Source organism: Macrotis lagotis, chromosome 5 (assembly GCF_037893015.1).
Source record: "Macrotis lagotis isolate mMagLag1 chromosome 5, bilby.v1.9.chrom.fasta, whole genome shotgun sequence".
NCBI lineage: Eukaryota > Metazoa > Chordata > Mammalia > Peramelemorphia > Peramelidae > Macrotis > Macrotis lagotis.
The window spans coordinates 9,322,154-9,334,431 of record NC_133662.1 but is presented as its reverse complement, the minus strand read 5'-3'; the positions used below and the strand labels follow the sequence as shown (position 1 = coordinate 9,334,431).

Sequence of the window (12,278 nt, the reverse complement as noted above, 5' to 3'; positions counted from 1 at the left end):
TCTTTATTAAGCTGCCTGGTAAGGCTAGTAACTAAATTAAGCATTCCAATTTTTGAGTATGCAAATGACTGAGGGGAGAAGTTTAGGGTCTGGATGCATGGGTATCATCCCTAGATGGCACTGCTGCCACCTACTTTAGCAGGTGACATGATGAGGTGATCCTGGGCTTCGGAGGGTAATATTGGTCCCTAATGGAAGTTTCAGGAGGTGACAAACCTGGAAGAAAGGAAAAGGCAATGGGAGGCTGAGGGAGGGTGATGGGATTTCCCAATTCCAAGTCGAATGAGACAGATGAATAAACAAACTCTAAACTTGTTCTGTACCCTGAATCCATCTCCCCACCAAATTCCTGCCTCACTTTCTAGACCATACCTTCTCCAGAAACTCCTGGGAATGAGGCACTTGGGAGAGGTTTCCGGAAAAAGCGTCCTGTAACTTCAGATGCATGATGGTCCTGGACCCTAGGGGATCATGAACATAGTTCAGGATCTAGGTGTCTGGTTCCATAGACTGGCTCTTCTCATTTTTCAGCTCCTGCTTTCCTCAGGGACCCAAATGTCCAAATTTCCAACCCCTTTCAGGGATTACCCTCTAACCTCACTTAGGATCCAGGCATCTGTCCTTAATCACTCTTTTTAGGGCCTCAAAGTCCTTTCCCTCAGTTTTTTAATCCCTTTGGGAATCAGTCCCCCACCTCTTACCTGTCTCTTGTGGCTTGTTGGGCTGGATTAAAAGGAGGAAAAGAAGCATCCAGGATTCCATTGTGGCAAACTGATGACTGGGAGGGAGCATGTTCCCTAGATTCTAAGCCAACCCTTCCTCCACTCCTCCCTCCTGTCCCTAGTACACCTCACTCTACTATTCCTGCCCTGCTATGCCCCTATTTTCTCCACATACCTAAGCCTACACTTCTCTTTTGAAGAAAATGGAAGGGGAAGTCTGGTTAACTGGCTATTCTAGTTTTCCTAGTAGAACTCTGATGGATATAGGGTGGGGACAAATCATTTGAGTTCTGGAGGAAAGCAATGGGTGGGAGATTTGATGCTTGAGACCTTGAGTATGAAAAAGAGGCTTGGAGGAAGTCAGATTTCATCAACTGCAGGACAGAATGCTTGACTTGGAAGGAATTGAAGACTGATTGAACAAGGGTGGGGATGGAAGTGTAGCTGCTGGGGAGAGGGAGGCTCAGGTGTTCTTGTTGGCTCTTCTTGGGCTCCACCTCAATCATAGGCTCTTGTTCCTTCTTAGGGATTAATTATTAACCTCAATTAATTCCCATTATTCACAACACTAATGGTCTTAGGAATGTGAACCCAAAAGGGAGGGGTGGGATAGACTAATTTCCTGAGGATTTAAATTTCCCTAACCCTGGCAGCTCCTTGAGTAAAATATCTGGGCAATAAGAAGAATTCATAGCTAATTTTTTTTTCTACATGTCCTAATACAAACCAGTCAGCTTGGATATTCTATAGTCCCCTCCTTCCCCCCAACTCCCTTCTTTTACACTTAGACTCAGTACATAAACTCAGTTGACATCCCAGGCACTCAAACTAGCTTCCTGAGGATATACAAACAGAAGCAAACACATGACTAGGTTTCCCCTTCATCTCTCAACCTCCCCTGCTTCCAAATGGATGAAGTTTCCAAGAGTCAAAAAGAGGCCAAAAAAAAAAGTCATAGCAAGTATAGCATAAAGGCCTATAGCCTAGGGGACCTAAAGCTCACTCCTATATGATTTCCAACATTTATTGAAGTGTGTACTATGGGCCAGGTCCTAGGTTAAGACCTAGGTTAAGGGCTTTATAAATATCTCATTTGATCCTACAACAAGCCTGGGAAGCAGGTGCTATTATTATTCCCACTTTACAATTTTAAGTAAAAGAAGAAAAAAAGTCTAAAGTTGCTAATTTACAAAGAATGAACATTATTCTTCCATTAGTCCTCTTCAGTCCTGTCTCAGGGGAATCCAAGGCAGAAAGATTTCTTCACCCTTGACTAGCCAAGAGAGATATAAGGAAATTTAGGAAGCCAGGGATGGTATCTCTGCACATGGGGGTGTAAGTCCTCCTGGAAAGTAACTATTTTCTCCTTGGCATTCCAGGTGAGAGGAAGTGAGACCCTCCAGGACAATAACTTCTTGTCCTTGTGAGTATTGTCATTTTCAACTGCACTGATAATTTTTTTTAAAGGTTTTTGCAAGGCAAATGGGGTTAAGTGGCTTGCCCAAGGCCACACAGCTAGGTAATTATTAAGTGTCTGAGACCGGATTTGAACCCAGGTACTCCCAACTTCAAGGCCAGTGCATTATCCACTATGTCACCTAGCCTTCCCAATTTTTTTAAAAAGTCTAGAAAACCCAAGTTCAAAACCAGTTTCAGATACTTCTGTGTGACACTGAGCACATCACATCTCTGCCTCAGTTTCCTCATCAGTAAAATATGCTGGAGAAGGAAATGGCAAATCACTCCCAATATCTTTGCTAAGAAAACCCCAAAACAGGTCACAAAGAGTCAGTCATGAAAGAAAAATAACTAAACAGAAGACAAAAGGACGGAATGGGATAATTTCACTCTTCTGTCTCTCTCACAAAAGGTGAAATTCTTTCTTCCCTCCAGGATGGGGTTCTGGGTGTCTCAGAGGGGCTCAGCTTCCACATAGAGGTCTAATATATTCTCTCTTGTTTTTGCTCTCCCACCTCATCATTATTCTTTTTTATTTTTTTGCAAGACAATGGGGTTAAGTGGCTTGCCCAGGGTCACACAGCTAGGTAATTATTAAGTATCTGAGGCTGGATTTGAACCCAAGTACTGACTACAGGGCCGGTGCCACCTAGTCGCCCCCATCGTTATTTTTATTACACTATCCCTTTGGTGTACCAAGTTTCCTGAGCTCTGGCTGCCAGCAGGAGAGAGACATCCTCAGTTTGGGCTGCTGGCCTTCCCAACATTGTACCAGCCCTCAGAGTCTTTTCTCAAGTCCCATGATCTCTTCAGTATCAGAGTTCACAGTTACCAGGACCCAACACCTGCCCTGCTTCCCTCAGAGTAGATCTAGAGTCAATCAATCAATCAATGAACAAGCTATATCAAATGCTATTTTTTGCTAGATACTAGAGAACTTATATAGGTCTATAAGTAGTCCTCAACTTATACACTGTCCAGGAACCAGAGAGGACAACATATTTAGGTTACCAAGGAGAATTGGGTCTGGGAGATGGACACCTGAGTCCTAGGAGAAACTGGAGGACCAAGAAAAGGGAAATCTCTAAGCTCTTACTCATCCTCTTGCCTGACCTGTACTTCCTAGGAACTTGCTGGGATGGCTTAATCTCCTGGGGACAGAGTGTTGACCTCTCCCTGGGAATGGAGATTCCAGTGTTGATGGAGTCCCTGGCACACCTGAATTCCCTTGGAATCCTTAATAAGACTCAAAGCTTTATAAAGGGTCCAGATTGAGGGATGATGCCACCAAAGAACAAATTCAGCAACATGGAAGTTGCTTTTGCCCTGCTTGCTGGCTTGCTTACCTTGTCAGGAAATGGTGAGTACTGAAGGGAGCTGGTTGCCTATATTCTGAGGACAAGGAAAGAGATTCCTGGGTCTTCAGGAAGTGCTGAATTCTTGTATTTCTGTTCTTTCTAACAGCTCAACTGATCCAACCAAATGTCCCTGGGACTACCTCTGAAAATCTTCCCAGTGTCTCCGAAGGCCTCCCCACTGCCTCTGGAGGTCTCCCCAGTATCTCTGGAGGTATCCCTATTGTCTCTGGAGGTCTTCCCACTGCCTCTGGAAGTCTCCCCACTGCCTCTGGAAGTCTCCCCACTGTCTCTGGAAGTCTCCCTGGTATCTCTGGGAGTCTTCCCACTGCCTCTGGAAGTCTCCCTAGTATCTCTGGGAGTCTCCCCACTGCCTCTGGAAGTCTCCCTGGTATCTCTGGGAGTCTTCCCACTGCCTCTGGAAGTCTCCCTGGTATCTCTGGGAGTCTCCCCACTGCCTCTGGAAGTCTCCCCACTGCCTCTGGGAGTCTCCCCACTGCCTCTGGAAGTCTCCCCACTGCCTCTGGAAGTCTCCCTGGTATCTCTGGGAGTCTCCCCACTGCCTCTGGAAGTCTCCCCACTGCCTCTGGGAGTGTCCCCACTGCCTCTGGAAGTCTCCCTGGTATCTCTGGAAGTCTCCCCACTGCCTCTGGAAGTCTCCCCACTGCCTCTGGAAGTCTCCCTGGTATCTCTGGGAGTCTCCCCACTGCCTCTGGAAGTCTCCCCACTGCCTCTGGAAGTCTCCCTGGTATCTCTGGGAGTCTCCCCACTGCCTCTGGAAGTCTCCCCACTGCCTCTGGGAGTGTCCCCACTGCCTCTGGAAGTCTCCCTGGTATCTCTGGAAGTCTCCCCACTGCCTCTGGAAGTCTCCCCACTGCCTCTGGAAGTCTCCCCACTGCCTCTGGGAGTCTCCCTGGTATCTCTGGGAGTCTCCCCACTGCCTCTGGAAGTCTCCCCACTGCCTCTGGAAGTCTCCCCACTGCCTCTGGGAGTCTCCCCACTGCCTCTGGAAGTCTCCCCACTGCCTCTGGGAGTCTCCCCACTGCCTCTGGAAGTCTTCCCACTGCCTCTGGAAGTCTCCCCACTGCCTCTGGGAGTCTCCCCACTGCCTCTGGGAGTGTCCCCACTGCCTCTGGGAGTCTCCCCACTGCCTCTGGAAGTCTTCCCACTGCCTCTGGAAGTCTCCCCACTGCTTCTGGAAGTCTCCCCACTGCCTCTGGAAATCTACCCAGTATATCTGGAGGTATTCTTACTGTCTTTCTGGAGGTCTCCCCACTGTCTCTGGAAGTCTCCCCAGTTATCTCTAGAGGTATCCCTGCTGTCTCTGGAGGTGTCCCCAGTATATCTGGAGATATTCCTAATATTTATGGGGGTCTCACTACTATCTCTGGAAGTCTCCCAATAACTCTAGAAATCTCCTTACTGCCTCTGGAAATGTCCCAGGGATACTGGGGAGACTTCCAGATGCTGGTACCCAATGTCTGGAGGTTTCTCTTCTAGTTCTGGAAATCTCCCCACTATTTCTGGAAGTCTCCTCAGTATCTTTGTAAACACCTCCCTATTGTCTCTGTAAGTCTCCCCAGTATCCCTGGAAGCCTCCCCACTGTCTCTGGAAGTCTCCCCACTGTCTTTGGAAGTTTCCCTAGTATCTCTGAAGGTATTCTTTTGTCTTCCCACTGCTTCTGGAAGTTTCCTAAGTGTCTCTGGAGATTTTCCTGCTGTTTCTGGAAGTTTCCCAACTTTCCCTGGGTGCCTTCCAGGAGGTATCTCCATTCTCTTTGGGAGTCTCCCTACTATTTCTGGAGATTTTTTTGGAAGTCTCCTGACCATCTCTGGAGATATCCCTACTGTCTTTGGGAGTCTCCTCACCATCTATGGAGGTCTCTCTGAAGGTCTTCTTTATGTCTGTGAAGGTTTTCCTACTGTATCTCAACCATCTCTGGGGATCTTTCTAGAGGTCTCACAACTCCCTCTGCAGGTATTTCCTGAAATCTCTCAACTGGCTCTATAAGTCTTCCTATTGTCTCTGAAAGCATCCCAACTGTTGTCTGCAAGTGTCCTGTCCATCTTTGGTGGTATTCCTGGAAGTCTTTGGGGGGATTTATCTGGAAGCTTGTCTCTGTAAGTCTCCAGCTATTTTTGGATGTCTCTCTGAAGGTTAAGAAACCTGTCTCTGGGGATTTTTCTGGAAATCTTTTAGTCACCTCTGCAAGTCTCTTAATTATCTCTATAAACCTTTCTACTGTTTCTGAGAATCTTCCTGAAAATCTCCACAGATTCTGTGATTTATGGGCACCTTCTATTTGGGGATATATTTCTGTCAGAATTTTTTCCCTTAGTCTCTGAGGATCTTCTTGGAGGTCTTTCAGATATAAGTTCTCTGCAGCATTTCCAGAATCCCTTGGCCTCTCTTTGGAGGGCTCTAACTTTATGAGGTGATCTTTATTTTGTCTATCTCTGCAGATATCTCTGGAATTCTGTTTATGAGAATCTCTTTAGAACAGCTCTGGCTGTTGCTGAAGGTGTCACCTGAACTTTGACTATAGTCTAATTGTCCCTGGAGGGGTACAAACAAATTCCTTCTACCCACTACCCCATAGCAAGTCATCTAGCTTGGTTTCGATGTGCTGACACACCCAGGAAGAGGAGTATTCCCATTGGCCCTTTCACTAGGGGGCTCCATTCCATGCCCTGAGTCCAGTTTCTAATTTTCCTCCTAGGTCACTGATCTGTTCCTTTAATAACCACTATCCCCATTTTACTAAAATCTGTCCTCTCAGGATCCTCTGTAACAGCAACAACTGGTTCTGGAGTTAACACCAACCCAGGGACTTCTGCATCTGTTCCAACTGTCTCTGGAAGTGCTTCTTCTACAACAGGTAGAGAACCACTGGTATGACCACTTGTATGACATTGTTCTGGGTATCAGGGTCATTTCCAAGGATGGTAGTAGTTCTGGTGCCCAATGTCTATTTCTCTCTTAATCTCCAGAACCACCCCTGAATCATGGAAAGAGGGTAAGATGGTTTCCACCTGTGTTCTGCCCTGAAGTCAATCCCATGTCATTTGATTGTATCTCTGGATGCTAAAGATGAAGTTCCTTCTTAACCCTTGCTCTTCTCCCCTCCTCCCATGCATACAGTCAAGCTAGGCTGTCAATTTAATACTAACTGTTCATTCCAAAATTGTTCCTAGTTTGCCTTGATTTCTATTTCTCTTCTGGCTGCACAAGTGTCATCAAATTCTCTCCCTCTTGTCCTTTCTCTTCTTAGCACATAGACTCAAATCAATGCTCCCATGAGGTAACCAGGTAGCCCATGGATATAGTGCTAGATTTGGAGTCAGAAAAACTCAAGTTCAAGTCCCCACTTGAACAGACACTTACTTAGATCAGTGACCCTGGGAAAGTCACTTTATTTTTGTTTATCTGTTTCCTCATCTATAAAAATGGAATAATAATAGCATTTATCTCAAAGGGTTGTTGTGAAGATAAAATAAGATAATTATATGTTTCTACATGCTTTATGGACTATAAAGTGCTATGAAAATATTAAGCATCATCATTATCATGTAATCAAATCAAAATTCAGTTCAGGCCTGAGTTTTCGGTAAGCCCACTCCAATTTTGGACAACTCTAATTACCAAACTGTAGAGTTGAAGTTTGCCTTTCTGAAAACTTCTGTTGGTTCTAGTTCTCTTCTTTACAGTCACACAGAATAAATCTAATCCATTTTACACATGATAGTCTTTCAAATATTTGAATACAGTATAGGGATTATGTCCTTCCCCTTAGTCACCTTCCTCTCTCTCTGATAGGGCAGGTGGGTGGGTAAGGGGATATTGTCCTGATCCTTCTTTTTTGTCCAGGATCCTGGAGGAGAAATGGATACTTTTAGTATTTAGTGGCAGAGTGGATACTTTTAAGTCTTTTGTCTAAGATTAACTTCAAAACTTCAGAATCAGCAGGATAAAGCTTAGCTAGCACTGGGCTTCATATGTAGTAGGTGCTCATTAAAAGTTTATTGAACTTATTTGGAGAGAAAATGACTGACACAGAAACACTTACAGAATAATGATAGATTACCACAAAATTAGTTTTAGAATGAAAAACAATCTCTTCATTTCATGGGTAAGAAGCTAAGACCCAGAGACTGACCAAGTAGCAAAAGTTGGGGTAAGAACTCAGGTATCCTGATTCCTGAGCAAATACTCTTTCTAGCACTTTACTACCTCTATGCAAAGATAAAAGAGACACACAGAAACAGAACTAGAGAAATGAAAACAAAGAAAGCTACTGGGACACAAGACATCCTGGAGATATTGTTGGTAGAAACACGTAGAGTGAGAGATCCAGAATGGGACAGCGTTGCATGAATTCAGACATAAACATCAAAGACACCCCCCCCCCAGGTTTAATACACTGACTGGTTAAGGGAGGTCCCCTAAGAGCCCCTGAACCTTTAAGTAAACTTCTTGTCTTTCCAATCCCTAGCCCACAACACAAACACAACCCTAAAACCCCCAGAGAATGCTTTTCCAGACTGGGCCATTGTCCTGATCTCTCTGGCAGCAGTGGCAGTTGCTATCCTCTTGTTATTTGTCTTTTGCAAGGTAAGAGAGCCAGTGGGCCCCACACTTGTGGGAAGTAGGGAGGAGGGAGGGAAAAGCTAAAGGTTCACTTTGAGGCTGAATGCCTGGGTCCCAAAGGGGAAAGAAGAGATGGGAAGAACTAGATATTGGACAGTTAGGCTCTGAAGGAAATGAATCGAGGGACAGTGAGGTATTTGAAGACCAGATTTTGGGTTGTGGAAGGGAGTGAAGGTTCCAAGGAGACAGTTGTAGGTTGTGGGTTAGAGGGCAAGACTCTTGGGTTAACCTTTTTACTCCCTCATTTTCTAGGTTTGTCTTCATGTCCGGCAGAATGTAGATTTGGTCTCTTACTGCTGCAGCACAGAGAGAGCCTGCCAGAGCTACACCAAATAGGTGTTGTTGGGACTAGAATCCTTGAGACTTTAGTGATAATCTGAATTCCCTACCCTTTGTCTCTGCCCCATACCTCCCCAAGTTTTTACTACTTCAAGGAGAACTGCTACTGGGCTCTACCATTTTCATTCCATTGGTGACCAGGAGTCTATACATGTCTAGGTGTGAGTGTGTGGTGGGAGAGTTTGAGGAGGAAGGGAGTTTAGCCAATCGACTTCTGGCTTTAGATTATTTCAGATGCCTGTTTCTTTTTGACCAGGGAGTATGAGAACCTCGTTAGATGTCTTCTACCTTGTCTACCAACAAATCCTTCCTCCCTAAAAAATCCTTCCTCCCTCTTTGCCAGCTGCAGCCTCTCCTCCACCCTCTTCCCTCCTTCCCTTTTGCAGGTTGGTAAGGAATGAATCCGATACTGAAGTGGTAGGCTACACCACTTTGGGGGGGGGGGCAGCTGAGAGCTGGAGGAAGCTGATGGATCAACCGAGGTCAGCCTCTCCTCCTGACTCCTTTCTCTTTTGCTTGTGAAGCTCTTTCATCTCCATTAAATAAAATAAACTTTGAAGGTTTTTTCCTGTCTATTGTGTTTCCTTCTGTCCTGTCTGAGCTCAACCCCAGCTCCCCTCAAGACCAGCCATTCTTTTTCTGCCATCCTACTGCTGAGTGTAATAAGAGGGTTGTGTGCTTCCAGGAATCCTTAAAAACAGTGGAAGGCTAGAGGGGCAGAGAGTCATCAGTTAGATTCCACTAATTTATTCATTCAGAAAATATTTATTAAGCTCTCATTGTGGGGAAAGGATCAGAAGCCTGGGTCTCTAGAGAGAATGAGTACTGAGGTGGGCCAAACCAATCAATTGAAGTTTCCCTGTCTCCTAAAAACTGGCTGGGAGACTAGATGCTTGGATTCTGGGTGAGTCCAGTTTTGACCTGCCTCTTAGGAGCCTCATTAATCTCTTATTAATCATTTTAATGAGCTGTTCACCTATTCACCCTCTTCCCACCCTGCCCAGCCCTGCCCAGGGCTTAGAGATTGGTCAACAAAAAGAGAAGCCCATGTGTCCAGCTCCCATTTGCAAGCCTCCACCTCTTTCCCTTATGGTCCCTAGTGCCTAGTTTTTTCCTACCCCTACCAGTTACAAGTTTGTTGCAGGTTAGAGGGAGTCTGTTTCCTTTCTGTTTCTGCTTCTCACCTCAAACTTCAACCTTCATCACCTTGTAGATCCAGGTTCATACTTTGCCCTCTTCCACTTCTCTCAGGTATTCAATCACCCAGCTAGAACTTTCCTTTCTCCTGGGAGAAATTATGATAATATTCCTACCTGGGGGAAATACTGAGAAGAGGTGAGGTCCTGAAGGTTTTTAGGTACAGTGAGGAGAGAAAGGGAAAATTGAACTTTGAGAGTGAGTATGTCCAGAGAGATTCAGAAATATCTTTCTGTATGTTTCTGAGTCATGTTTCTTTCTCTCTCTCTTTTCATGCTCCTGTCTTTAAAAATGTTTTATTGATTTTTTAAAATATTTTTATTAACTTCCTTGGGCCCCTGTCTCCCTCTCTGTAGAACCTTTTCTTGTAACAAAGATGAATTTAAGTAAGATGAATCAAATTATTAGCTAAATCTAACAGCCTATGCCTCTTTCCATACCTACAGTTTACTACTTCTATGCCAAGAGTAGAGAAGTATGCTTCCTGTTCTTTCTCTTCTGAAAGTAAAATGAGACCTTCCAGAGTCTTGATATCCTTAAGGGCTGTCTTCTTTTCCATTATTTCCATTATTATATTTTCCATTATTCCATTCCACTCTTTTGTTGATTATGTCCTTGCTTCTGCTTACTCTGTCCTGTATTAGTTCAGTAGAGTCTTCTCAAGTTTCCTGGAATTCTCTATTCATTTCTTATGGTTGTTGAGTCATTTCAGTCATTTAAACTCTCTGTGACCCTATTTTGGGTTTTCTTGGCAAGGATATTGAAGTGGTTTGCTATTTCCTTCTTCAGATCATTTTACAGATAAGGAAACTGAGGCAGACAGCGAATTGCCCAGAGTCACACACCTAGCTACTTAGTATCAGATCAAATTTGAACTCAGCTCCTCCTGACTCTACAGTGGATACTCTATCCACTGTGCCACCTAGGCTGCCCAAAATAACATGACCTGAATAGGTCATCTTAATTCATTTCTTATGAATTATTCAGCTATATTCAGTTATATTCCATGGCATTCATTTACCCCAATTTGTTCAACCACTCTCCAATGGTATTCACTTTATTTTCAATTTTTTGCCACCCAAAATTCTAGTAGAGGTGACTTCAGAACCAGGCCTGTAACTCTGGGCAGGGTATTTCACTTCTCACTGCCTAGGCAGCTCTTTAAGACTATAATCACAGAGAAGTTACTGCCTTGTATTGGTAGAGAGGATTTCCTCATTTAGGACGTATCATATCCATGATATTCCATATCAATGAAATCACAGCTCCAATATCTATCCCAATCACCTACATTTCCCAATATAGTCCTCTGCAGTCCCCTCACAATAACCTTATATTACAAAGAATTTAAAAAGGACTTGGAAAAGTCTGACATTATTGGTATTGTTCCCTACCCATATTCCCCCATTTCTTCAACAGGGGAAGTCCCTTCTCAGATGGTCTCTTGGGGTCAAACTTGGTTTTCACAATTTCATAGCATTCTGTTTCCATTATTTTTTTGTTGCAGAAGGTGCAGTAACAAAAAAAAATTATTTTTTGTGCACACAAGTCATTTCCTTCTTTCTTTGATCTCCTATCTCCAGAGCCTGTTGGCACCAAAATGGAGGGGACTATTTTCTCTCCTGGATGTCTTATCTCTATGACTCTCAGCAAGAGGCAGTCATCCCAGGCCTTGGTGCCCCTCTTCCAGAATTAAGACACTCTAAGTACTTCTGAAAAGAGGGCTTTGGGAAATGGCCACTCTCTTTTTCATAGCTATACCAGAGATGTCAGTCTGTCCTTTGCCACAGACTCCCTGGACTGAATTGGTGCTTGGTGCAGTTATGGTTAGTTTTATCTCTCCATGTTTCTGTCACTTTCTTACCTGTTGTCTCTGTCTCTGAAAGTCTCTGTGTTAGTTCTTTTTCTCTAATACTAAGTATCAGTTTGGGAGTTTTTATATATCTTTGATCTGTTCCTGGACATCTTTCCTCTAAATGTCTCTGACTTTAAATATTTTGGGTTACCTCTCTCTGAATGACTCTGTACAAAGGTGGCTTTCTCACCTCCCTCCTCCCTTTACTCCTTGCACTGATACATCTGAGCAGCTCCACCCAGGACAAAAATAATGACCATGTGTGAGCAAAGGGTGTGGAGCAGTTCTAGGTAGGGGACAGGGGTGGGAGGGGGGGAAGGAGAACATGATCATTGAAAAAAAGTTAGAATATTAATCTCCACCCAGAAACTAGACATTCAGTTTTCCAGTTTTGTTTTCTTTCTCTTACCACTCAATTTTCCTAAATCTCTCCTGCCCAAGTCAAGATCATCCACCCTTCAAGGTCCATGCTCTGTCCCCTTCAGAGACCACCACTCCATCAGGTATCTGGGTTTCTTCTGGTCTCATGACGCAGCTGCAGGTGTGGTTTGTCCTTATCAGTTGCCCTCTCCCTCTCTGTGTGCTCCCTCTTTGGGGTGGAGCAGGAGCGTTTGTTTAAGATTTTAGGCCTGAGAGGGGTTTGGGTCAACTGACGTCAGTCCTGATCTCATATAAGCACCAGGGCTCCCAGTCCTAGGGCCTCA

The 12,278-nt window shown here is 44.5% G+C and overlaps 2 protein-coding genes across 4 annotated transcripts; one reads left to right on the top strand and one right to left on the bottom strand.

The window, feature by feature from the left end:
• Positions 1 to 916, bottom strand: SFTA2 (surfactant associated 2). Its single transcript, XM_074190150.1, has 3 exons — positions 702 to 916; positions 373 to 461; positions 1 to 216 (listed from the first exon to the last, which is right to left on the bottom strand). Exons 1-3 carry the CDS (start codon positions 790 to 792, stop codon positions 136 to 138), a joined length of 261 nt encoding a protein of 86 aa, XP_074046251.1. The 5' UTR covers positions 793 to 916; the 3' UTR covers positions 1 to 135.
• A 1,126-nt stretch (positions 917 to 2,042) lies between these two features.
• LOC141523513 (uncharacterized) lies at positions 2,043 to 9,234 on the top strand. 3 transcript variants are annotated; one of them, XM_074236748.1, is made up of 6 exons: positions 2,043 to 2,145; positions 3,307 to 3,540; positions 3,645 to 4,778; positions 6,316 to 6,414; positions 8,029 to 8,147; positions 8,436 to 9,234. In XM_074236748.1, exons 3-4 carry the CDS (start codon positions 3,663 to 3,665, stop codon positions 6,325 to 6,327), a joined length of 1,128 nt encoding a protein of 375 aa, XP_074092849.1. In that variant the 5' UTR covers positions 2,043 to 2,145; positions 3,307 to 3,540; positions 3,645 to 3,662; the 3' UTR covers positions 6,328 to 6,414; positions 8,029 to 8,147; positions 8,436 to 9,234. The 3 variants fall into 3 exon arrangements, with proteins under 3 accessions (XP_074092849.1, XP_074092847.1, XP_074092848.1); XM_074236746.1 differs by having other exon boundaries at positions 8,029 to 9,234; XM_074236747.1 differs by having other exon boundaries at positions 6,316 to 8,147.
• Positions 9,235 to 12,278: the final 3,044 nt, after the last annotated feature.

Coding starts and splice junctions, on each gene's coding strand:
- SFTA2 (XM_074190150.1), bottom strand. CDS start 792: ATGCTCCCTCCCAGTCATCAGTTTGCCACAATGGAATCCTGGATGCTT. Junction 462..701: donor CAACAAGCCACAAGAGACAG/GTAAGAGGTGGG, acceptor ATGATCCCCTAG/GGTCCAGGACCATCATGCAT. Junction 217..372: donor CCCAGGAGTTTCTGGAGAAG/GTATGGTCTAGA, acceptor CCTTTCTTCCAG/GTTTGTCACCTCCTGAAACT.
- LOC141523513 (XM_074236746.1), top strand. CDS start 3,459: ATGATGCCACCAAAGAACAAATTCAGCAACATGGAAGTTGCTTTTGCC. Junction 4,779..6,315: donor TCTACCCAGTATATCTGGAG/GTATTCTTACTG, acceptor CTGTCCTCTCAG/GATCCTCTGTAACAGCAACA. Junction 6,415..8,028: donor AAGTGCTTCTTCTACAACAG/GTAGAGAACCAC, acceptor TCCAATCCCTAG/CCCACAACACAAACACAACC.